Raw genomic sequence first — 27004 nt, forward strand, 5'->3', positions numbered from 1 at the left:
CTGAAGTATTTCCTCTCTCAATCAGTAGAAAATGTGGCTTACAATCCCGGTCATGCATTAAGGTGAGACACTGCAGGCAAAAACGCTGTTTTTTCAAGCACCTGTCAATTTTGAGATTTTGGGCTTTTTGGTTTTTCATAAAGTGCTTTTCAAACTAGTGGAAGGAAAACATCCAAAAGACACTGTTAAGTGTTTCTTTTATAGCACTTTATCTGTTTGTGTCAATAGATTTCAATTACAATACATATTTTAAAGGCCGTTTTCTCAAAATGAGTTTTTTCTTCAACACTAAGCCATAAATCTCCACTTCAGTAGCACTTACACACACCAAACTTGACATTTTTATTCCTGTCTATATTCTGAAGGTTTTTACAGAGGGATTTGTTCACATATATTTTCCTTGATTATATACAACATTTTATTCCCCCCAAAATTGTGAAAATATATTGTTTTCTGGCTGTTCAAAGTATTTTCTGAATTATGGAGTGACAAAAAAAGAACCAGAATTCCCTCTGTAAAAACATTTGACTCTAATATGTCAAAAAAATTAAACAAAAAATTTGAAACTGACTTCATCTAGTGTTCAGATTTTTGTACTAGACATTTATGCAAATTAGCACATATTTCATTAAATAATGCCTCATTTGCATATTTAAACATAACATTTTTGAAAACTTGTAATAAAACAAAAAATGTTTGTAATAATCAATGTAATCAATCAACTGGGTAAGTAAGGTGATAACTATTAGTTGTTTTTTTTGCCCTATTCACCTGCAGTGTCTCGCCTTAAGAAAATATTCTGTGAAACTGGTATAATTTTGAAAAAATACTGTACTATAAATTTTTGGTCATTCCGCCCAGCCCTAGTTGGAGCTCTTAATTTTGAACTCTCAACGTGCATTAGATTTCACTTTTAAATGCTTTAATTTTCGTCCAAGTCTTCACTTCATCGTATCGTGAAATTTTAATACCGTTACATGCCTAGTAGGCTTTTTCAAAGAGGCTAGAAAAACCTGCAAATTGCAAAAAATGTGGCTTATTCTAGAACTTTCTTTCCTTTTTTTTCCCCCTTGTAGACTCCGAAGTCGTTGCGGAAGAGACGTGTACGTCAGCGCAGCCATCCCCACAGCAGCGTCATTACAGAGACCATCTCAGAGACAACTGAGGTTCTGGATGAGCCGTTTGTTGATTCAGATTCTGAAAGACCCATGCCCAGACTAGAAGAAGAAACTCCTTTCTGCAACCCTATCCGACGCTACGCAGCGGCGCGCAAACACATGGGACCTGCTCCGAAAAGCATCAGCAGAGGCAATCTGACTGAATCGGAGGAAGACGGTTAGTATCCCTAATAGGATCTTTCGGTACCTCAAAATTCGATTTATATTGATTCGATTTTTACATTTTTAATCAGGATTCACAAGGTTTTTGGTGCACACTAGACGTCAGCGCACAAGATTTTGATACAGAAACACTCAAGTTTATAGTATGGGTTGTCCTGATTCAAGAAATTCTATTAACTTCCTAATAAATCAAAAATATTTTACACTTTAAAGGAAATGAAGTGTGCTATGGAATATATATGAGATGCTTATTATCATAATTATTAAGTTGGGTAATGATACTTTATATAAATTGCGGGCATCATGGCGCCATTATTAATATGTGGGGCATAGACATCACTTTTGAATGTGCACTATTGCAAATGTGATGTTGACATTTCCAACAAGTGAAGAAAACATCATGTTGTTGTTATAATACTAACTAGAAAATCAGTTTGTGAATCAATGCAAATCGCTAGAAGACTGAATTGCGATGCAAGTGTGAATCAATCCCCACTCCTAACACCCAAGGAAAACCTGCTGTGGTTTTATATGTGCAGTTTTGAAAGTTTTGTGCGATGTTTGCTTCAATAGTGTGATTTCAAACATTGCTTCTGTTTTGTTCAGATCCCACTCCGGTGCTGAAGCCGGTTGCTGTCCTGAGAAAACCTGAACCTTCAGAGGCCAACCAGAGAACAGGGGCAACCGTTGAGATGCCTGAGGTTCCAGTAAAAAGAAAGAAAGGCTGGCCTAAGGGCAAGAGTCGCAAGCCACTCCACTGGAAGAAGAGTCCAGGCAGAAAGCCTTGTAGTGGACCCGGTCAGACAGCTGACACCAGTCTAGCAGATCCATCCTCAGAGGACCCACCACCTCCAAAGATGAAAATGAAGCCCGGCCGGAAACCTCGCAGCTATTACCTGCAGCGTGCACAAGAGGAAGCGGCCAGACAGGAGTTTGAGGGAAGCAGATTGGCTCAGCTAGACATTTCAACACTGGAGGACAAATCCTGTAATAGGACAGCCAGAGCTTTAAGCCCTGAGAAACAGAAAGACTCGGAAGATGAGGACGATTTCCTTCAGGACCTAAGAGAGCCATCCAAACCCAAAAGGCGAGGTCGGCCTCCAAAAAATGACAACCTCCCTCCCCCTGTACCTAAAGCTCCTCCTGTGTCTGAGCCAGAAGAGGAAGATGAGGAGGAAGACCAACCATGGTCAGTTGAGAAGACCAGCCGTCCTCCTTCTCGTACCATGTCGCAGTCTTCCAGCTCCAGAGTTTCTCAGCCGAGAGCTGTTGCAGAAGATGATGAAGATCGAGATGATGAAGATAACGGTGTTAATCGGAGAACCGCAGCCACACCGGGCTTAGGGAGCCGGCGCAGCGACGATCACGATGCCGACGACGAAGGGGATGGTCGTCTCGAAGAGAAAAGTGACATTAGCAGTAAAAGGAGAAAGGTCCACGACTCTGAGGATGATGTTGAGGAGCAAGAGGACGAAGAAGAGGAAGAGGAGCCATCATCACCTGCTCGCTCTCCCCCCGTGAAAGAAGAACCCCAGAGCAGTGAGGGTTTTTTAGACATGCAGACAAACGTGGCAAGGAATTACGTCAGCAAGCAGGAAGAAGTTGAGGACGAGGAGGAGGATCCAGAGGAAGTGCATGAGGTGAAGACGAGCTCTGCTGATTCGGAGGAACGCCGTCGACGAGAGCAGGAGGAATCTGCGGCGGCCGCTGCGGCTGTAGAGACTGTAACCGCGATCGCAGTGCCTTCTGAGCCGCTGGAAATGCATCCGTTGCACGTTGAGGATAAGACCGTGCTCATGATGGAGGCTGAGCATTCCCACCAGCATCCCGACTTCAAAGATGACTTGAGTCACCAGCAACACACGCATCACCACAGCAGCGAGCTGGATCTGGAAACCGTCCAAGCTGTACAGTCTCTCACGCAAGGCGAGGCTCCAGAGGAGGATGCAGAGTCCCACGGAGCTTACCAGGATTGTGAAGAGACGCTAGCTGCCTGCCGAACTCTGCAGAGCTACAGTCACGCTGAGGAGGAAACGCTAGCTCTAGTGGAGGATTGCGGAGCCTCCCAACACAGTCCTATGCCTAACCCACCCATGCCTTCGTTACCAAACCAGTCTGTCCGTTCCGTCAGCAGTCCTGGGATGACTCCTGGTCCTATGGAGCCTGGATCGGGAGTGCCTGGTCCGACAGGAACCGCAGGGGGGGCATATACCCAAATAACCCCAGAGCATCCCAGCTCTCTGTCCGCTCCCTCATTGCAAAACATGGAGACCTCTCCTATGATGGACGTGCCATCTGTTTCCGATCATTCCCAACAAGTGGTGGACAGTGGATTTAGTGATTTGGGCAGCATTGAAAGCACTACGGAAAACTATGATAATCCGAGCAGCTATGATTCAACGATGGGCGGCAACGGAGGAGGGAATGGAAGTAACGGAGGTGGCATGTCCGCAGCGGCCGTAGCGTCTTCCTCATCCTCATCCTCAACTTCAACCACATCGTCTTCGTCGTCTTCACAAGGCAGCAGCTGCTCCTTCATCACCACGTCGTCCAGCACTGGAGTCGGCTCTCAGATGGGCATAGGCAGCTGTAGCCTTATCCAACAAGCTGGTCCTGGACAAAACGGCGGAAACGGCGTACCACCTCCTCCTCTGCCTCCGCCTTCCTCTGGCACTCCAAGCTGTGGAATAAAATCTCCGCAAGGCTGCGTCATCGAAAGACCGCCGAGTGCCAACCAGCAGCAGCAGAAGAAAGTCTCACAACCAAGTCAACAACAACAGCAAAACCCACAGCCTCCACCTTCCGCTCCTCCGCCGCCTCCTCCTCAACAGCAGTCGCTCTCGCAGTGCAGTATGGGAAACAGCTTCGCCTCCACACCAATGATCATGGAGATTCCAGAGAGCGCTGGGAGCGCCGGAGGAGGCCGGAGTTTGTATGACCGCATGGGACAAGACTTCAGTGCCGGCGGTTACACTCAACACTCTGCTTCTTTCAGTTTAGCCAAACTCCAGCAGCTAACCAACACCATCATGGACCCCCATGCAATGTCTTATTCACATTCGGCTGCGGTCACCTCCTACGCGACGAGCGTTTCATTATCCAACCAAGGCTTGGCGCAGCTCACTTCTTCTCCACACCCGCCCCACGCCCAGCCCACTATGACTCCACCTCCAAATTTGAGCTCTGGCTCCATGAATCTCAGCTCCCCTTTGATCCAGTGCAACATGACCGGCGCCAACATTGGATTGCCGCCTCCTCCGCACACGCAGCGTTTGCAAGGCCAGATGGCCGCAGTTAAAGGCCACATTTCAATTCGCTCCAAAGCCTCCCAGATTCCTACAGGCTCCTCGCACCAGCAGCAGTTGTACAGCCGCAGCTCTGGCGCTGTGACCATGCAAGGCTCTCCACGAACTTTAGCGGTGCAACGTGGCATGATGACGAACCTCATGCCCACCCCTGCCGCTTACAACTCCATGAACATGAATCCGCTCAATGCTGCCATGTCTGCTGGCTACCGAATGCCTCAGCCCATGATGAACAGCGGGTACCACAGTAACCCAGCTTACATGAACCAGCCAGCCCAGTACCCCATGCAAATGCAAATGGGCATGATGGGAGGCCAGGCTTATCCCCAGCAGCCTATGCAGCCCAATCATCATGGAAACATGATGTACACGGGCCCCTCGCACCACAGCTACGCTGGGGTCCCCAAGCAGTCTCCATACATGAGCAGATGAGCGGCAGAGAACGAGCAGAGAGAGACGTTCCCCGTCGAACTCTGCATCTCTGTGTTCATCCATTTGTATCCACCACCCTCCAAAGTCCGGGTGAAAATGCAATGAGATAACATTGGTGGAGGACGAGGACACAGAGACTGCGACAGTCTCTTCTCCTTTCTAAATATGTTGTCGTCGAGCTCTGATCCTTTTAGGTTCATTTCCCAATAGCCCTGAGCTGGGGAGATGATCTAATAGACTTTCATTGTGGCAAGTGTTATGCTCCCACAAGACCCTGTGTGGACCAACAAGGGTTGGTTTTCACTGAAATATCCGCCACCGAGAACGAAGGGGCGAAGCATCAGAGCAGCTACAGGGGAAGTGGGCCTAACTTTTCAAACTGAGAAACAAATGCATTTACGTTGTTATTGAACATGCATCGAATCATGCTCACAATCGTTCAAACTGACATAGGAAGCCTTACCTAAAAAAGAGAAAATAATTCTAGATGTTTTTTTTTCCATGTTTTTTTTTTTTTGTATTATTATTATTATTATTTACTTTATTTTTTATGTTCTCCCTTTTTTTACGACTTGTATTTCTGTCTGACCTTCTCATGTTTCATATGTGTGGACAAAGTGATTCACTCTGAACACATTCACTCACACAGAGCTCTATATAGTGAGACGCACAAGGCGTCGGAGGTTTCTGTAAATCGGTGTCTTCCCAGTACAGAATCGTGCATATCCAAACACAACCGTGGCCCAAACGGACATCTGATAGTAATGACCATGCATCCATAGACTTGGAAACTAGTTAATGTAAATATTCTGTTCACAGCTCTGAAACCAGTTTCATGAACACTCCACAGATGTCACTAGAGGGCACATCAGTCAGTGGGAAGGTCTTTAATTTCATACCAACATTAAAGGGGTTAACCACGCGTCGACTGTGCTTGTCCTCCTAAAGTAAGCATCGCTCCTCAACTCCAGCTAAACATGAGGAAGTGATGTTAGCTGTTATCCACCAGATGGAGATGTACGAATAAATAGATCTACGATGTGCGATGCACACTCGGACAAATGAACACTCGCACTCGGGAAAAGGTTAAAGTGCATGATGTCCTTAGATGGTTACTGTTTTAGGACGACAAGCAGAGAATTTCTTAATGTTGCAGTATTCAATATGAGGAATCTTTCTCCTGACGTTTCATATATTAGTTGTGCTCTGCTTTTTTTCAGAATTTTATCAGACTGGGCAGCTTTCTTTTATGACAAGCTGACTCTTTTTGACTTATTGTAGAGACGTTTATATATATATATATATATATATATATATATATATATATATAATATATATATATATATATATATAAAAGAAATTCTGACATGGATATTGGTACTGTCATTTTTTTTCACTTCTGTTTCAGGAAAAAAAAACGGCATATTTTTTAGCTCGACTCTTGGGGTAATGTTATTAAGAAATTCAAAATGTTAAAAAAATTACAACTCACTTTTAGTGAATTTAAGATGCCTTTAACCTTTCCATTCCGTCTCATCTCTAGAGTTTTCTATCTTTGTGTAGTATATTAATGCTATTTTAAAACTAAAGGAGAAAAGAGATATCTAAAGGTCACTTAGCGTTATTTTCCTTTTTCTTTTCTTTTCTTGGTTATTGTGTGTGTATAGGACAACTTCCTTACATCTATAAGGCATGTAAAAAAGCTCAGTATAATTCTGTCTGTTTATATTGCTTACCTTTTCGTATACTTTGTAATTGTACATGGTGAATTGTAAGCTAAGAGAGAAGCCGGCGAAAGAGACCTTCCACTCCTCTCTGTTTGGTCCTTGTATGTATTTCCATTTATTCGTTTCTTTCTTTTATTTTTCTTAGCAAGTACTTTCAAAGAACTGTAAATTTTAACAAGGAACAAAATAAATTATGTTGAGCCATTTCACTTATTGTACTTCTTGAAAAAAAATGTATGTTTTTAAATTAAATCTCTCTTTTAGAAACTGAACATACCTTCGGTTTAACTGGAAAAACTATTCCTAGAGGTCATGTTTTAAAAAAAAAACTATTGCCGCCTTGTTTTGTAAATAAGCAAAAACTGATACATTCCACAAAATCGATACATTGTATTGTATTATGCTTTGAAATAGCTTTGCATTTAAAAACAAACAGTACATGATCGTAACACTTGTATATTAGAAATGCATAATTTTGTGTTGATTTTTCTACAGATTAGCCAGTTCATTATTGGATACTATTGTTGCAAACATGTTTTAGGAATTAACAATAATTTAGTAACACCGTTGATAAATTTTAAGTAGATGTCAAAATGTATTTCTTATCTTTCATACAGTAGTTTATAATGCTGTGAGTCTTAAATACTCACCTGTAGCATTTGACAGTATAAATTTTATTTATTTTTGTTTTGTAAGTCATTGGTTATCTGCCATACCATGGAAAAACTTATTGATATCGGACAGATTTTTAATTTGAAATTACCTAAAATGTATTATTATTTTTTTTTATATAAAGTTGTAGCATAACTTCCCTCTTTTGAATAAACAGTCTAATACCGGAATTAGATTTCTTATAGTAAATCAAAGTTTTCTATACAGACTGAGAACAAACACCCAATGCAATCTTTTGTTTCCGTATAATGTATTTTTTTTTTTTTTTTTTTTTGTGCAAAGACAATGTCTGTAATAGTGTAATCTTGAAGACAAGGGCTGGCTTATATGCAATTCTGCTTATTATAACATTTTTAACCTCAATCAATTTATTTTATTTATTTATCCCCATTGTCAGAGGACGAGCTACCTTGAGCCAATAAAACAACGCAGTGCAATGACGTTTTTTGGCCACTGTCCAATCAACTTCGAGAATAATAGTCCACTCGCTTCCGCGCTATAAACCAATTATATACGGAGTGGGCGGGGTCAACGTCTAGCCGTAGCCTGCCATTGGTTAGAGCGAGTGACAATAATATATTTTCTCGTTACAAAATAACGGAGAAGGAAGCGACATCTCTGGTTCTGTCTCATTAAATAATCCTGGGAAGTGGCAGAAAAAAACAAACCAACAGAAATTGTAAGTATTCATTTATATTTATAATATAAGCGTTCACACCCCAAGAAAAGGTGAAAGTGCGAATGAATGAATGAACGCTTTTAATCCGTGGCTCGTCACGAGAGAGTCCTGCGATGAGCGAGAGGGAAGGAGAAATATTAACCCTTTCATCCAAGCAGGCTGCTCTGTCCTCTTTCCGGTAACCGGATCTGGATGTAGAATAACAGATGAGCTCAGGCCTCTCGGTTACCGTGAAGATGCAGGCAGGTTTCTGTTCCGTTATCAGATCTGCTCTTGTGTTCCAGCTGCCACGATGATCCACAGCCTGTTCCTGGTGAACGCGTCGGGGGACATCTTTCTGGAGAAGCACTGGAAGAGCGTGGTCAGCCGATCCGTCTGCGATTATTTCTTTGAGGCTCTGGAGCGAGCCACGGAACCGGAGAACGTTCCTCCGGTGATCCCGACCCCGCATCACTTCCTCATTAACGTGCTCCGCCATCGCATCTACTTCGTGGCCGTCATTCAGAGCGAAGTGCCTCCTCTGTTTGTCATCGAGTTCCTCCATCGTGTGGTGGACACCTTCCAGGTTTGGACCGGTCTCAGTTGTTTCTCTAATGCACCGTTAACACCGTTTGCTTTTGTGTTGATCACAGTGACCGTGTCGGGAAGATCGCGTGCCACTCGCCCAGTCAAACGGTTTTGAACAGTACGATTTTCAATGTATTGTTTTTTTTCTCACTGAGCTTGTTTATTTGATCCAAAGTACATGAAAAAATACTAAAATGTTTTCACTATATAAAATAACTGTTTTCTATTTGAATATATTTTAAAGTGTAATTTATTTCTGTGATGCTCCGCTGTATTTTCAGCATCATTCCTCCAGTCTTCAGTGTCACATGATCTTCAGAAATCATGAAAATGTGATGATTTGCAGCTCAAGAAACATTTATCATGATTATTATCATTGTCAATATTTAAAACGGTTGAGTACATTCCTTTTTTTCATAATTTTTTGATGAATATAAAGATCCAAAAATCAGCATTTAATTGAAATAAAAAGCTATTGCAACATTATACACTCTACCATTCAAAAGCTTGGAGTCGATGTAATTATTTTTTTATTTTTTAGTGAAAGAAATTATAGAAATTACTACTTTTTCATTTAGCAAAGATGCTTTATTGATCAAAAGCAGTTATAATGTTACAAAATGCTGTTCTTTTCAACTCTATTCGTCAAAGAAACCTGAAAAATGGTACTCCGCTGTTTTCAATAATAATAATAATAATAATAATAATAATGTGTTTTTTGAGCAGCAAATCAGAAAATTATATCAATTTCTGAAGGATCATGTGACTTGAGTAATGATGGTAAAAATTCAGCTTTGAAATCACAAATAAATTACATTTTAAAATATATTCAAATAGAAAACAGTTAATTTAATTGGTAAAAACATTTCACAATTTTACTGTTTTTGCTGTACTTTGGATCTCTTTTAAAAACATAAGAAATCTTACTGTTCAGAAACTTTTGACTGATAGTGTGCCATGTCCAAAATAGATATAAAGTAGTGCCAAGTGTACTCCAAGGTAGTTGAATTATTACTATGGTAAATTTATTAAAAATGACACGGTATTGCCTCGGTGCCATGTCCAAAACATGCTTCTAGGATTTAGTGCATTAATATGATCCATTTCGATATATTAATTAAATAAAAATGTAAACAGGACAGTGCCATTACAGTTCCTTGGTACAGTAATTATATACAGTAGTGTAGTAGATCATTGTACTGAATGATTATCATATTTGTGTGTAAGTCAAATATGATGTGCATGTCAAATATCATGTTGTTAATGATGCATTCAGTGTTAGATTCTAGTTAGTTAGTTAGTTAGTTAGTGTTTTTGTAAGGACTTTACTTTCCGCCATTGTGATGAAGATGATTAAAGCAAATGACACAGTTTATCTGCTGTAATATAATATTTTATAAAAATCTTAGTATGTGCATGGTCCCCTAAGGCACTTGCAAGGATACAAATGAATAACTGATCTGTTTTATAATAGTTTATATTACTGAATTTAATATAAGGCATTATCTCAAAGTGCTACCATTTCAATTATACTCCAGTGGGGTTATTTTGACTAGGTAAAAAAAGTAAGTAAATAATACCATTAAAACAAGATTTTTGAAAATGTTTTGAAAGTAAGCTCTTGAAATGTTAAGTTGGCAAGCTGTGTATCTCCTCTCAGGACTATTTTGGGGTTTGCACCGAGGCAGCTATTAAAGACAATGTTGTGGTGGTCTACGAGCTGCTGGAGGAGATGCTGGATAACGGCTTCCCTCTGGCCACCGAATCAAACATCCTAAAAGAGCTCATCAAACCTCCGACCATCCTGCGCACAGTGGTCAACAGCATCACAGGTACTTTATTAAACATCTGTCCGCTTCTGAACGCATGATAACAGTGTGTTCTGTGTGCACAGGAAGCACTAATGTCGGCGAGCAGCTTCCTACAGGTCAGCTGTCAGTGGTTCCCTGGAGGAGAACAGGGGTCAAATATACCAACAACGAAGCTTACTTTGACGTGGTGGAAGAAATCGATGCTATCATTGACAAATCAGGTAGGACATGTTCTTCTATCTCTTAATGGTTTACAGATCCAGTTGTCTTTGCCTCACATCACTAAACCATTCATAAACGCATAGATGTGTATATTTCCCTCCTAAGGATCCACGATCACAGCAGAGATTCAGGGAGTGATCGACGCCTGTGTCAAACTCACAGGAATGCCTGATCTCACCTTGTCTTTTATGGTAAATCTGGACATCTTTTTTGTAATAAAAGCTTGTTTTGTTGAATGTTTTGAAGTCCTGAATAACTAATGACCGCTGTGCATTTATTCAAACAAAAATACAGAAAAAAAATATATATAGATTTAATCTACATTGATTTATTTTCAGAGCTGAAACTGTTTTGCTGCTTTATATATTTTTTGGAAGCTGTGATACTTTTTTCAGGATGCTTTGATGAATAAAAAGTTAAAAAGAAGAGCGTTTATTTAAAATAGAAATCTTTTCTAACAATATACACCACAGTACAAAAGTTTGGGGTCAGTACATTATTTCTTTTTTTTTTTTTTAAAGAAATTAAAACTTTTATTCAGCAAGGATGTGTTAAATTGATAAAGTGATCGCAAAGATTAATATTGTTAGAAAATATTTATATTTTGAATAAATGCGTATTTTTTTTGTTTTGTTTTTTACATTTATTCATCAAAGAATCCTGAAAAAAGTAAAAAAAAAAAATAAAATAAAAAAAATTTTTTTTACAATGATTCCTGAAGATCATGTGACACTGAAGACTGGAGGAATGATCCTGAAAATACAGCTGTGCATCACATGAATAAATTACACTTTAAAGGATATTAAAATAGAAATCATTATTTTCTATTGAAATAACATTTTGCAAAATTACTGTTTTTTTTTTTGTTTTTTGTTTTTTTGATCAGAGACTTCTATTAAAAAAAAAATACAATCCCAAACTTTTGACTGTGTATAAATATATGAACCTATTTTTAGGTACTAAAATTACGAAAGCTAAAATAAATAAAATATTTAATGTATTATAAGACAATAGAATGAAATATAAAAATGAAAAAGCATATAACGAAAATACTAAAAATATAAACGGAAAATCACTAATAAACAACTAAAAAGTTTCATTGACAATATGAATGTTGCTAATACTAAAAGAACATCTGGTCATGTGATCAGATCAAGATACTTCAATTCTTGATGCACTCTGTAATGTTTAAACACCTTTACCTTACAGACAGTCCTTTTTAATTCTTCTAGATCAGACGTTTTTATTTTGGCATTTATGCAATGAGTGACCGATTACCAGCGTCACTTTGAAGTTCAAGCTTGTATGAAGTTAATTTGCATGCTCTCAACATTTAACTCCTGCGTCTCTGATGCTGCAGAACCCTCGTCTGCTGGACGATGTCAGCTTCCACCCCTGCGTCCGCTTCAAGCGCTGGGAAGCCGAGCGAATCCTGTCCTTCATCCCTCCCGACGGAAACTTCCGGCTCCTGTCCTACCACGTCAGCTCTCAGAAGTGAGCACCGCCAGCGGATGACCAAAATACTCTCGTCTAGAAGCTTTGTTCAACACATCAGGGTAACACTTGATCTTAAGGTGTCCTTGTTACACTTTACATGACTATTATAATAACCATAAATAATGCATAATTACATGCAAGTAACCCTTAGCCGAACCCTAACCATACATGAAGTTGATTAATATTACTTTTTGTCCATTAATGTAGAATTACACTGTAACAAGGACACCTTAAAATAAAAGTGTAACCCATCAGTATAATAAGTGAAAAAACTGAATTTATAATTTATTCGCTATTTATACATTCCAAATGTATTATTTGAAAAAGAAAAGTTTCTTAAGCTCATCGAGACTGCATTTACTTGATACAAATACAGTAATATTGGGAAATCTATTGCAATTTGAATTATATATTAAAGCGTAATTTATTTCTGTGATGCACAGCTGTATTTACTCCAGTCTTCAGTGTCACATGATCTTCAGAAATCATGAAAATATGATGCTTTACTGCTCAAGAAACATTTCTGATTATCAATGTTGAACACGGTTGTGCGGCACAATATTTTAGTTTACTTGTTTTTTTTCTCTTCTCTGTCACTCTTGATTAATTTAATGCATCACTGATCGTAAAGCAGCATTAGTGAGTGTGCATAGCTCCGCTTGTTGTGTTGCAATGCAGTGTTCCTTCAGTTCCTTCTGTGACCGCTGTGTTCTTCAGCCTGGTGGCCATCCCAGTGTATGTGAAGCACAACATCAGCTTCAGAGAGGGCAGTTCTCAGGGACGCTTTGAGCTCACGCTCGGCCCCAAGCAGACTATGGGTAAAGCGGTGGAATCAGTCCTGGTGAGCAGTCAGCTGCCCCGCGGCGTCCTCAACGCCAGCCTCAGCCCCTCACAGGGCACCTACACGTTTGACCCCGTCACCAAGGTAAACCAGGGTTCATTGTTCTCTGACTGACAGGGTTCCTAAGCAATTTGGAAAAGTATGGAATTTGATTTGAGTCATTTCTATGTAATGGAAAGTGTGAGAGAATGGAAAAATACATGCATTTCCAGACTTTTGCCCCTATTTATTTCATGAAAATGTCATTGTGTCTCGTATGCACTGATTTGGACATTAGTCCAAGGTTGCTACTTTTTAAGTAAAGCCAAATTTTTAGTAAATAGATTTCTATGAATTCATGTGCATCCATGCAGTGACGTATGATGGAAATAGCTTATAGTAGGGCTGCACAATTAATCAGATTTATAATTGCGATTACTATTATGGATTCCACAACTACATAATCATTTAAAGCGGCAATTAATCGTTTAATCCACTTATGTTATTCTGCACACTAAAGAGAGGTTTTTTTTTCACCCATCGTTTTAGTATAACATTATAATACCAATCATATTTTTAGAAAGTCTGAGTTATAGTTGACATTTGAGGCTTTATACTATAGAAAAGCACTAAAGGTGTCCAGTTAGTGTGTTTTCAGCTTTATTTTCATTTAGAAATACAGCATGTAGTTGCATCAAACAATGGTATAAACGTCATTCCTGATCAACTGAGAATTATTATTAGTTCATGGATGACAGACGTTAAATGCATTAATAGCTGGTCATAATGATTGACCAGAAACTGACTCATTTGTTTCTACCTTTTAATTGCAACACACAGCTAAATATCTGAAGATGTTGTTAGAACGTGCTTCAGTCTTCTGATTTGGTTTCATGTGAATGTTTAACTGCTGGTAGCTGTATACTAATGCTGCAGTGAACTGTGATTTGCAGCTTTTGTCTTGGGATGTGGGTAAGATAAACCCCCAGAAGCTGCCCAGTTTAAAAGGATCTGTGAGTCTCCAGACTGGAGCCTCCAAACCGGATGAAAACCCAACGATCAACATCCAGTTCAAGATCCAGCAGCTGGCCATCTCAGGTACCGTCCATCCATCAGTGATCTCTCGGCTGATTTGGCTTCGGATGTAACGTGGTGATCCAACACATTAATACTAAGATTGTTTACCAAGATATAGTAGAATAACAAAAACCACTTCTGAAAGCATTTCAGCCCCGTGAATTATATTCAAACAGCAGCAGTTTAAAAAAAAAAACGAAAGGCTTTCAGTTCAAATTTAATTCCCATTGTTTTGTGTATTACTTAATTATGCACCGTAGAATTTGCAACAATGTTTTGCATTCAAATATATAATTAGTCTATTAAAATAGCACATTTGTTTCAGGTACCCTGGAGATTTTTTGCCACAATTTTTACAGCTGAGCTTCAGTCAGTAAATGATTTCTTTAATCTCCCACAGGGAATGTATTTAAGCACATTTCTGCAAACGAATGAGCTATTGAAAACATTTCTGACACTTGTAATGCGTGGCCAGAAGATGGAGCCGTTCTGATGCGGAAACAGATGGTTTGAGCAGCTGTGCATGTATGAGGGAGCATTGCTTTAGCAGTCACAGCCTTTCCCCAAATCTCTCTTGTGCCAAACACACACCTGTTCTGCGACTGACACGCTTTCTGCTTTCTCACCCAACAGGTCTGAAAGTCAATCGGTTGGACATGTATGGCGAGAAGTACAAACCTTTCAAAGGCATCAAATACATGACCAAGGCCGGCAAATTTCAAGTCCGAACCTAGTTGACCTCTTCTTACTTTACGTAATGAATTTAATTGGTTTATGGCAGAATGGGGACGAAGAAAAGAGAGCGAATACATCTCCTTTAGAATGCATTTCAGAATCAATTCAGGAAAATGTAGGATAAGACTGTGTAAGCATATGCCTTCCAGAGAGATTATATTGTTATTAACACTATCAAAATGTGCTTCTACAGGTGCACCCGAGTTAAGGGGAGATTACGGTTGCTCTTAAATCTCAATCTCCTCTTTGTAGACTGACTTGATTTCTTATGGTCACTTTCTCCTTCCCTCTGTAACTTCACATTTCCCTTCATGAGGTTGAACTGCACTGTTATGCATTGATCCTTCTCTCTGACGCGAGGTGATAAGTGACTCGATAATCTTACATTACAGTTACAGACTGACTTCAGCCTCCGTCCCCAAAGATTGTGTGCAAAGTAAACCATTTTTCAAATGGTCAAACACTGAACCTTTATCTCTGTTTACTGTAGTATTATGACAGTATACACCTTTTGTTTTAATTGTTATTGAAATGTGTTTCTTATGCTATTTATTGACCAGAACCAAATGATTTAAATCATAACTGACCATAATAACCCTACACACAATTGTTCAGTGTCTCTTGTTTTACCCTGAATGCAACATGTTTAAAAATGATGGACGTGCATCCATCCAGGACTTTGAAGTGCAGCTTTAGAGATTATGGATACTGATCGAAATATACACTGAGTAGGATGTGCATTTTGTTTTTAGCTTTAATTGATGATGATTCCTTTCTTCCATACTGTTTTTCAGATAAATGCAACTGTTTACAGTGCTATGAAATAATAATAATAATAATAATAAAAAATACACAATATCCCATGTTTGGCAGCATGCTTCTCTTAAACCAGGCGAACTGCAGAAACACTGTGATTAAAATGTGTATTATATTCATATCAAGATATTGACTTGTCACCATGTGGAAAAGACGGTCTGGCGTAGTGATCTATCTCTGAGATTTGAAGAAGGTCGTTAACATGTTGCTTCCCTTCAGTTGAGCTCAGATGACGTCATGTTACACCGCGATGACGCAGGTTTAACCCCCTCGGTCCACGGCACTCTCTCAACTCCATTCCGCGGCTTACTTCAGCCTCTTTCCTCCTCATCATCATCGTCTTTTAACTCGAAAACTTCCCTAGAGTTCATAGACGAGCCACAGAGGAGAGTTAAAGGGTCTGTCCCATGATGAAATAGAAACTTTTTCCTTCTCGTGTAATTCGCCATGTCATGTCTTCTTTTAACCCGTGCAGCAAATTAACTTTCCATGTTTCTCTCATTTGCACGGCATTTTAAGCTAAAACATAATGACGTTTTAGTCATTCTAGTCATGTGGAACTTTCATATGCGTGTACAGTTTTAAAATAACCATGGTTTAAATCTAAATGGGATTCGACAGGACGCACAAAAGAACGTGTCCATCGCTCTTGGTAAGTATTGCTTATTATTTCTTAAGACTTTGAAACTTTTACTGTTTAAAAAAAAATAAACCAAAAAAAGTATAAAACTGCAGTTTTACTAGAATGAAAGTTGTGTATTCCCCTGTGTTAAGTTGTTTTGTATCCCTAATGAGGTGATTAGTGCAATACACATCGATTAGTGATCAGTTTTCAACCTTATTATGCGATGATAATGATAAAAACTCTGAATGTTACAACATCAGAGAACACCGGCACCGCTGTAGCGCACGCGTTACAAATGTAACATTCTATTTGCTCATATTTTGATACATTTCGTTTCTTTGTGAGACTTCGCGCCCCGGGTGTTGTTGTCTTTATGCGCGGGGGGGCTTGCTGATGTGTCGTTTCTCTCACCCTTTTAAGGAAAATTGTCACTTGTTCGTCAACATCAATGGGAGAAGCTAATACAGGAGTGTTTAAGCGATCATCACCGATTTTTACACTTTTTTTTTTTTTTTCCCCTGCGCTCTCCATTTTTGCCGCCAGTTAAAGCGCCGGCTGAGTGAGGAGCCACGTGCTCAAGTTTCAGAGCGCGTGCGATTTCTCTGCGAAACACTTGACTGGTTTACTTTTTATATCTGAGGCATTTAGCGATATTCAGGAGAATCTTTATAATAATACTTTCGTTTGTCCCTTCTAATAGGGTTTAGACTGATTTATTTGACTGCTCGGATTACTTGTCATTCGTCTACTCGCAAATTAACCCTTAAATATTGCTTCAACACGGGGTGCATGAGTCACTCATAAATTAGCTGAAGGAGTTAAGTTACTGTTACCACCATCGGTCTGTGAGAGAATACCTTGGTTATAAAAAAAATATGAAAGATTTTCAGGACAAAAACAATTCCACGTGTAAGTATAATTTCACGTCTGTCTAATTCGTTTAACTCGATATATAATCTCAAAAAATGGTTTCATCTACAAGTTAAACAGCTTGACTGACCTGGCAGAGGGACTCGTAACAATTTCCAGTGTTTTTGTGATTGAAGTCACAAAAGACTGCCCAACCCTTAAGAAAATTAACCATGATTTTTATTACAGGAAAAATTGAGTAACCAGATTTATTTTTAATTTTTTTCTTCTTTTTCCCGGCGTATTTATTAGCGTTTGTACTACAATCCATGGTTAAAATATGGTAAGTGTTACAAAAGCATGGTTAATCTGTGGTCACTATGGTTAAACTATAGTAAAAAAAAAAATGTTTTTAAACCATGGTTAATTTTCGTAAAGGAAGATTATCTAGTCTAAAATGTTTTGAGAATTAATTAAATGTTTTATTTGCGGTTTTCTTTTGTCTTTTGCGTTCACAATTTTACACGAGTTACGGAAACTTTTTAGCCTATAGCCTATGTAAAAAAAAAAAATGTAAAGATTAACATGAAAATATTATATGAAAGTATAAGAGCGCGAAAAGCACCGAACTATTCAGCTGACTCAAGCTCATGCTTTCTTGTGCAGCTGTTATACATGCATTAAACAAAACAGTCAGCCTACTCTTTATTTATATATATATATATATATATATATATATATATATATATATATATAGCACTTGTAACTATAACTGGGGGGGAAAGACCAATACGGTTGTTTGGCTCATAGTCCTGTAGGCTAGACTGTAAAAAGCATCTTAATTCTTTTTTTTTATGCCATGCTAAGGTCTTAATCTACCATATTAATAACTGTGCAGTAGCCCATGTTATAATGAATAATCTATCGAAGCATGAAGCGAGGCACGAGGGAATTCCTCATTATAGCGCTGTCATCGCCCCAAACACTTTACAGAATAAATAATGCGCCATTGCGAAACTTTTCGTTAACGACTCCTCACGTGTCTTAACCACACAATTCATTGACAACAATACACACTGCGTGCACTGCGTGACCCGTAGATCCCGTTAAAATATTAGAGTTTATTGACGCTCCCCAAGCGCCGAACAAAGAGCTCGAGCGACGGTCGTGCACCGACTCCGAGACTCACAGCGGACAGACAAAGAGCACCGGAGTGATGTCTCACGGGGACTCGCCATTCGAACCGACACTTTACTCCCATTTCTCACGTCGTGCCTTTCGTCATTCAGCACCTTTGTGTCTTGTCTGGGGTTTCTTTCTCTCTGTACACAATTGTAAGAGACTGTACAATGATCATGAGATTCCAGGCTGGTGTTGTCAATGTCTTTTGATTTATGACATTTGACAGACGGATGGACCGATAGATAGATACAGATAGACATGCACATACATACTGAGATCGATACATATTTATAGATATAAATTCACTTTTATAGATGATCGACATAGATACATACAGATAGATATTCATAATTATAAATAATCACATGCATACATAGATAGATAGAGAATATTATATTATACCATATATATACATACACACACACACACACAATTAATTCTGCTTTATTTAGCTACAGTATAGTTAATTTGACCAAAACTGAAATGTATCCTAAACCTGACCTTTTTCTCCCCATACAGTCCCCAAACTGCCCTCACTGGCCAGGACCAGAACTGCTTTCTGTCACAGTTGTGTGTCACAGAGAGATGCTGTCCATCACCTGCGGCCGTGTTCCTAACGTACCTGCACCTGCAGGTGAATGACATCGTGCCCAGAACTACTGCCTCAAAATAAAGAGTTCCTCTTGTGCCCTATAAGACCCTTTCCAGACATTCCTTCCTGTGGCCTTGACTCCGCACACACACTTTATGGACTGGTCTGTGCTGTAAAGAACCTTATTATTTACCTTGTATTTTTAGCAGCCACTTTTACCGCTCTCTTGTCCCATAAGAGAGCGGGACCCTCGGTATGCACAAGGTGAGGGGAGGCCCTGGCCCTCCCGTCCAGGACATATATGAATTCTCTCTGGACGAGGAGGACCCTAAAGTTTTCCTCGGGGCCAGGAGCACAAGGGTGGTGTCTCCTGCAGCCGACTACATCAGGTCCGAGCATGAGCAAGCTGGCATGTTCTCCTTGCCACACATGGAGGCAGACCAGGAACCGCCGGAGGCTGTTCCTCTCAAAAAGAAGAGAAAGAGATGCGGCGTCTGTGGGCCTTGTATGAAGAAGGAGAACTGCGGTACCTGCAGCAACTGCATAAACCGAAAGATCAGACACCAGATCTGCAAACTGAGAAAGTGTGACGAGCTGAAGAGGAGGAAGAGCCCATGGGAGGTAAAGATACTGCACTTCTGTTTTGTGCATAAGTGTTATATATCTATGAGTGCTGGACAACGATTAATCGCGATTAATCGCTTCCGAAATAAAAGTTTTTGTATATATAATATATGTATGTGTATTGTGTATATTTAATATGCGTATATATATAAAGACACACACATGCAGTATATATTCTGAAAATATTTACATGTATATATTTATATTCATATAATTTATATTATATAGAAATATTTGTAGTTTATATACATACAATTTTTCTGAAATATATACTTGCACGTGTGTGGATTTATATAAACATAATAAATATGTACAATGCACACTCGGTACGTGTCCCTGCAGCACAGAAGCAGTCATCAGTAGCACAGGTGTATTTGTAGCAATAGACAACAATACATTGTATGGGTCACAATTATAGATTAATTTTTTTATGCCAAAAATCATTAGGATATTAATTAAAGATCATGTTCCATGGAGATGTTTTAATATGCATTGCTAAGAACTTCATTTGGACAACTTTAAAAGTTGATTTTCTCAATATTGAGATTTTTTTTTTGCTCCCTCAGATTCCAGATTTTCAATATTGTCCTCCTAACAAACCTTACATCAAAGGAAAGATTATTTATTTGGTATAAATCTAAATTATTTTTTTTTTTTAAATGTACCCTTATGACTGGTTTTATGGTCCAGGGTCACATATATTATGTAAATAAAACGTTTTATTTTGGATGCAATTAATTGCAGTTAATCCAGCGGTTGGCCAGCACTTATATCTATCCATGTTGTCTGCTGGTGATTTTTGGAGAGTTTAACACTAAAGGCTAGGCTACAGTTATTAGTTCCTGTTGACTAGCTGTTATCCGTCCTCCTAGACACATTCCTCACCTGTCCTGTCTTGACACGTCTCTTTTCATCCTTCCATACTTGCCTAGATTGTAATGACCTTAAAATATGACCAGTTTCTTAAAGTCTCAGATAAGGATCGTATTACTCTTTATATATAAATAGCATTTATTGATTTTGAACTTTTAATGTAGTCCTTTCAGTACAAGACACTCATTGTATTCATTTCCATATATGGCATTCAATATCTTACTTGGTAACATTGTTTCATGTGTGGACATTAGATAAATATCCCCAGTTTCACAGGCAAGGCTTAAGACTAGTCCCAGAATAAAATGTAAATCTGAGAAAGAAACTTGCACTGACTGATCGTAAAATATATCAGTGCCAATGTTTTTTTTTAAAGGCATGTTTATAAAAATTACTTAAATGTCCTATGAAAAATACTTTTAAAGCACTTGTTATTGCAAAACCAAAAGTTATTGTTTAATGATCTTGAACGGTTGTGTTTTTATGAAACTAGAATTAGTTTGAGATGTGATTCATGTTATGTTACTCTCCATGTTATACGATATGTTTAATGGGAGTTTGTAGATTATTACACTATAGACATGGTTTGTCTTTGAGGCTTTGACTCTGGTGTGGTAACTGCAGCATGTGTGTGTTTGCACATGGCTTTGCGAGGTTAGTTAAGGTATGAAAATCAGCCCAGTGAGACTGAAAGCACTGAAGAATGGCTCAGCTGCCCACAGCAAAGCTCCTCTCGACAGCTTAGCAAAATGAGCCTCTCTTTGTTTTATTGTTTACAGTGTGCTTTTTTAAGAAGCAGCTGCTGCAGTGTGTCTTTTTTCCACCAATGATCACATATGACGGCGGCTGGCTACACATTTTCATGTTTTCTTCCTTTTCTTTTATTCTTTTTTTTTTTTTTTCAAAGAGCAGCTGTCTGCAAGGCTGCTATTGTGACAAAAAGAACAAGAACTTTTCTGAAGCACTTTTTTTTTTTTTTTTTACATTTTATTATTATTATTTTTTAGAAAAGTTTGTTTGCACATGCTAATATCATTGACATGAGATCAGGGTGTTGGTTTATATTAGCTAAGAGTGGTTTTTGTTTGCGAGGTTGAGGTTTGCTGGCCCTTTTACTCGGTTTCTCATTACAAATATCTACACATTCTTAAGTCTACATATATTTACTCATGAAGTAAAATGACTGTTAAATATTTAGTCATGTTTTCTCAAATATCTACCAAAATGGAGTTTATTCTTGAAACAAGAAATCTGTCAGTGAAGTATTAGAAAACCTAATTCAAAGGAAATAATCCGTACAAATAACCCTAATAATTCTTACGCCACTGACGGATCATTTTCTTGTTTTAAGCATAATCTCACTTGGTTTTGACAGTTTTCAGAAAATAAGACTTTTAAGATATTTATAATGGAAAGCAAGAAAAAAATAATACTCCTATTTATATTTTGTTGCGGCGTAGCTTATCCCAAATCAAGTCTCTGCTTTAATAAGTATGTTTTTGATGCCTATTGTAGTATTTGCAAAGACAATGTAATTTCTCTTAATTTCTCTCTTACATAGCTCTTACATTAGCTTTAGTGTTTAGGATCTTTCTGTCCATCTTTTGAGGCTCACATGGGTTCCAGGTGTGTGTGATTGAGAAGTGTGTTTGAGAAGGTTTCGAGTCTCGGCGCAGAGAATTCCTTTTGCTTACTTCATATACTCTGCTCTTTGACCTTTGACCGTTTTGAGGCGTGGGGGCTGACCTATGGCCAAATAGAAGAGGAAGGAGAACGGGGGAGGGAGAGAGAGAAAAGAGAAGCTGAAAGAAAAAGAGAAACCGTGGAAAGGTAAAGGGGAAATGCAGATAAACAGAAAATGCTGAAAGCACAAAGAACAGGGAGGACAATTGTAGGAAAGGTGTCCATGTCTTTGTGTGGGAAATGGACAGAATTAGGCCTTTTGATTCGATCACATAAAACAACAAGACTTCCTCTCTCTTACACTCTCTCAACCTAATTATTGACTATACAATTCAAAGCATGGTATGCAAGACTTCTGGTTACATTTTAGCAGAAAAAAGCAGTGTTAGATAAGTAGACATGCATGTTTGACCCCTACCAGATACTCTGATATTTCACTACAAGCATTCAATTTAAAGTGCATACCTCAATTCCATCATGACAGATGATTTAGTTTTATAGTCAGCGAGGTGTTTCTGTAACTCAACTGGCAGAACATAGCACTAGATGGAAATAGCCTTTGGAAATAGCCTTTATGTATAATTCATTATAAAGGCTTATTAAAGGCTACAATGCATTATAATTATTAATCTGCATTGTAATACATTATATCATGTCGTAAATAATTATAACCAAATTTAAAATGCATAGTGTAACAATACTTGATGAGTGTTAATGTATTAACAGTGGTTACAATTATTCATGAGATTGTACATTGCATTAAAAGGTGCATTACAAGTCATATTTTTTTTATAATGCAATATAGATAGGTTTTAAGTAAAGTGTTGCCGGATATATATTTTTTAAAGCCATTCAGCAAAGCTGCTCCAGTTATCAGTGTTTCATAATTTTTCAGAAATCATTCTAGTATGCGGATAAAATGCTTAAGAAACGATGTTGCAAAGGTTGTGCTGCTTTATTTATTTATTTGAGGGGAAAAAAACCTTTCTTTGAGAAATCGAAAGTTCCAAAGAACATAATTTACTGAAACGTAAATCTTTTATAGCATTGTGAATGACTTTACTGTCACTTCTGAAAGAAGTCTTACTAATAATTCTTAATTATAATTGTAAAATGTTAAGATCGACGCAGAGTATACAAAGTGCATGAAGTCATGCTGGAAGCATGTTGATAAAACTAGTCAAAAAATCTATCTAAAGAGCAGAATATCAGTGACTTGGACTCTTTTGACTTGAGCCTGGAAGTAAGCAGCTTCCAACACCCCAGCATTATGGTGGCTAGCTTTCTACAGACAAATACTGCTTGCATTTCCTCTCAATTTCAAAACAAATACTAGTGGCAGCCGTAGTATATAGCTGTCACCAGTACCAGAGATTGTTGTTTCTTTAAAGACCAGTTTGTTGTTTTTGTTTACTAGCTAAGATCAGACAAAGGATCAGGTGGATTAGATTTAAATGGGGTGTGTGTGTGTGTGTGTGTCAGGGTCAACCATCCCCCCTTTCCCTCCTCATCACTTCACTCAGCACATGAAGGAAACCGGCTCCAAAAGCTACCCATGCAAGTCTCACGTGTGCAGCACAACATTCATTAACACTGCGAAACCCAGTAGTATTCATTCAGACTAATCCAAATCCAGATTCACAGAGCATTTTGACTTATCTATTATCTTCAGAGAGCTGTAACCACAAGTCTTGCTGTGCTACAGTGTCCGTACTGGCCATATTTCATTGAGCTGACCTCTGCACTATACCACCGGCTGACTTCACTATTGCCTGGCAACCAAATCGCATTATAGCCTTCTCCACCAATCAGAGTTTTGCTCTGAGTCAGAATGAAAGCAGACCCAGCATGCATGACAGATAGCAGCACTCAATAATGCTAATAAACCCCAACCAGTCACTGAACGGGAAGAATGACTGTAGCTGCATTCTATTCAATATAGGTGTAAAAAGTTGCATTTGATATGAATGGCAATGTTAAATAATGCTAAACTAAAGAGGGCTCTTCACAAATGACCATCACAGCCCATTTATTGATCCATTCACTGCAGTGTGTACCAGTTAGTGCTAAACATCAGTCATATGAGAGTGCTCGGAGATTTCTAATCTTAAATGTAATGCATTAATGCACCATACGGAATAAAGTCATGCAGTTTTATTAACACTTTTGCATTATTTCCATCACTATCTAGTTATAAATGGAGTTTTGTGTATATATACACGCAGCTGGGCAAAATAAGTATTGAACACGTCACCATTGTTCTCAGTAAATATATTTCTAAAGGTGCTGTTGACACGAAATGTTGGTTATAACCCAAGTAATCCATACATACAAAGTAAACATAATGAATAAGTTTAGAAATTAGGTTCGGGGTAATGAAGTGGAATGATCCAGGGAAAAAGTATTGAACACATGAAGAAAGTGAGGTGCAAAAAAAAGCATGGAAAACCAAGACACCAGCAGAAATCTATCAGTAATTAGAAACCAAATCCTGCCCCTAGACAGTGGACATTAATATTCGCTGGTTTAATCCAGACTGATGGCCTTTAAAAACGTGTCTCATGACCAACGTGTCACACAAGAAACATTTCATGATGGGTAAAAGCAAAGAGCTCTCTCAAGACCTTCACAACCTTATTACTGATGGCATTGGTTACTGAAGGATTTCTATACTTCTGAATGTTTCAGTGAGCACTTTTCAAGCCATAATCCGAATGTGAAAAGAAAATAAGTAATGCACTCACCACACAAGACTCCATTGCTGAAAATAAGCAGGATGAAGCTCGTTTAAAGTTTGCTGCACCACATTTAGACGAGCTGTGAAATACTGGGAGAATGTAGTCCGATGAGACCAAAATTCAACTCTTTGGATGCACACCATGTTTGAGGTCAAAGGTCACTCACTGCACATCACCCCAAGACATAGTGTAGCACGGAAGGAAGGATGAATGGAAAAATTAACCAAGACATTCCAGATAAAAATCTGCTGCCATCTACCAGGATGATGAACATAAATCACGGCTGGACATTGCAGCAAGACAGTGATACCAAACACAGCCGAGGAATCTCTCGATTGGTTTCAGAGAATGAAAGTAAAGCTGCTAGAACAGCCAGCCAATCACCTGACTTGAATCCAATAGAAAATCTGTGGAAAGAACTACGGATCAGAGTTCACAGAAGAGGCCCACAAAACCTTCAGGATTTGAAGACTGTTAGTGTGTAAGAAAGGGCCAAAATCACACCTGAGCAATGCATGCCACTAGTTTCTCCTACAGGAGGTGTCTTGAAGCTGGCATTACCAACAAAGGCTTTTGTACGAAGTATCAAATAACTTTCAGTAAGCGTGTTCAATATTATTCCCCTAGGTCATTCCATTTTACTACACATAACATAATTTCTGAACTTATTTGTTTTGATTTCTTTGTATGCATGGATTACTTTGATTGTTACAGACGTCTGGTGAAAATTTCATGTCAGCAGCACCTTTAGAAATATATTTACTGAGGAAAGTGCTGACATGTTCAATACTCATTTTTGATAAATATTAAAGCAAAACATAATTATTTTTTTTTATAATTATAGGAGTTTATTTGTGTGTGTGTGTGTGTTTGTGTAGGTTTGGCTGTGTATTGGAGCAGGTTCTTCGAAACTTTATGTGGATTAGTTCAGTTTGCGGTGGCTATTGTTCAAGAAAAGGGGGAGGAGAAAGTTAATTAAGATTGCTAATCCTTCTGTTATTACAACGATGTCTTAACCCTCATTTAAACTCACGCAGACACGCACACACACAGAGACCTTTGCAATTCTTTGACAATGAAGTCTTAACGATGTTTCTGCAGTCTCACTCATCTTACCATGAGAACTCTGTATGTGTGTGTGTGTGTGTGTGTGAGAGAGAAAGAGGGTTGGGGGGGGGTCACAGGTAGGATTACAACAATTTTCCAACAGCCTTAAGGGGATTTGCTTTGATACGGCCTGAATCACCTGGCTTGTTGCGCGAGTGCCGGGGAAGGAGATTAATGACCACTTACACACTTTGGCTCTCGTCACAAACCAGGTGATTCAGCCAGTATCAAAGCAAACAGATGAGATAACATCAGGAAGGCGGCAGTCATTACCAGTGCATTTGCATCGTAGCCCAGTCAGTGGAACGCGCTTTGCAGATTGCATTGTGCACACCAAAATAACGTTTGCATTGTTTCTTACGATGCAAGAAGTGTGAAAAGACAAAAATTCAACTGAAATTTGGTGCCACAGCGCAGCTTTCCCTAGCCTCGTGGTTACTGCAAGCCTTCATGCAGATGCACACACGCACAAATGCGATGTTCCCGGAACTCCCACGCTGCGTAATCCACTCTCATCACAACTGCTGCGTCACCAAACGTCCGCTGGTTCTTCGTAAGCCTCCCTCTTAAACACGTCTCTTCTGTCAGCCACGCTCCCGGAACATTTTGCTTAGAAAAAAGACAGATCATGCAGTAAAATGCAATCAAACTACATGTTGATCTGTTTTTGACATATACAGTTTTCACGTCAGTCGCAGTTGCTGTTATCTTCATGAATGGATGCGTGTGCGCTGCTATCCCCCGTGGATAATATCAGCATCAGTTTTATTGTAAACACTCGTTTGCATTTCCATCTAGCAGGCGTTTGTAGGTCGGGCCAGCAGAGGTTGTAGTCTACCGTGTTTGGTTTATAGACTTTGAAAGACTGAAATCAAAGCTCTTATAGTAGTATTTCATGCACAGTCGAGCATTTAAAACAGCTGAGATTTTACTTTCAATTTTTGGGTTGAAAAAATGGAAAAACGCTTGAGTGCTTTCAAACCACCGACTCCAGCTGATTGCGCGTCACACGCTTGGTGACGAGGATTGCA

At 38.9% G+C, this 27004-nt stretch overlaps 3 protein-coding genes across 3 annotated transcripts in view; all 3 read left to right on the forward strand.

Annotated features, from left to right (window-relative positions):
• LOC132141620 (histone acetyltransferase KAT6A-like) overlaps window positions 1-6408 on the forward strand; it is a 36044-nt gene extending 29636 nt beyond the window's left edge. Inside the window, exons 15-16 of the mRNA XM_059551305.1 lie at window positions 1077-1335; window positions 1947-6408. Of these exons, the coding sequence (XP_059407288.1) occupies window positions 1077-1335; window positions 1947-5077 (3390 nt within the window). The 3' untranslated portion in view covers window positions 5078-6408. The remainder of the gene's footprint in view (window positions 1-1076; window positions 1336-1946) is intronic.
• Window positions 6409-8002: 1594 nt separating this feature from the next.
• On the forward strand, window positions 8003-15096 carry LOC132141621 (AP-3 complex subunit mu-2-like). Its single transcript, XM_059551306.1, has 9 exons — window positions 8003-8155; window positions 8440-8720; window positions 10383-10554; window positions 10617-10754; window positions 10861-10946; window positions 12116-12249; window positions 12970-13177; window positions 14026-14170; window positions 14783-15096. The coding sequence occupies exons 2-9, from the start codon at window positions 8448-8450 to the stop codon at window positions 14881-14883; spliced, it is 1257 nt and encodes a 418-aa protein (XP_059407289.1). The 5' UTR covers window positions 8003-8155; window positions 8440-8447; the 3' UTR covers window positions 14884-15096.
• A 3990-nt stretch (window positions 15097-19086) lies between these two features.
• The window catches only part of LOC132141629 (methylcytosine dioxygenase TET3-like), a 41132-nt gene continuing 33214 nt past the window's right edge, over window positions 19087-27004 (forward strand). The window contains exon 1 of the mRNA XM_059551316.1: window positions 19087-19569. Within this exon, the coding sequence (XP_059407299.1) occupies window positions 19204-19569 (366 nt within the window). The 5' untranslated portion in view covers window positions 19087-19203. The remainder of the gene's footprint in view (window positions 19570-27004) is intronic.

Source organism: Carassius carassius, chromosome 5 (genome assembly GCF_963082965.1).
Source record: "Carassius carassius chromosome 5, fCarCar2.1, whole genome shotgun sequence".
NCBI lineage: Eukaryota > Metazoa > Chordata > Actinopteri > Cypriniformes > Cyprinidae > Carassius > Carassius carassius.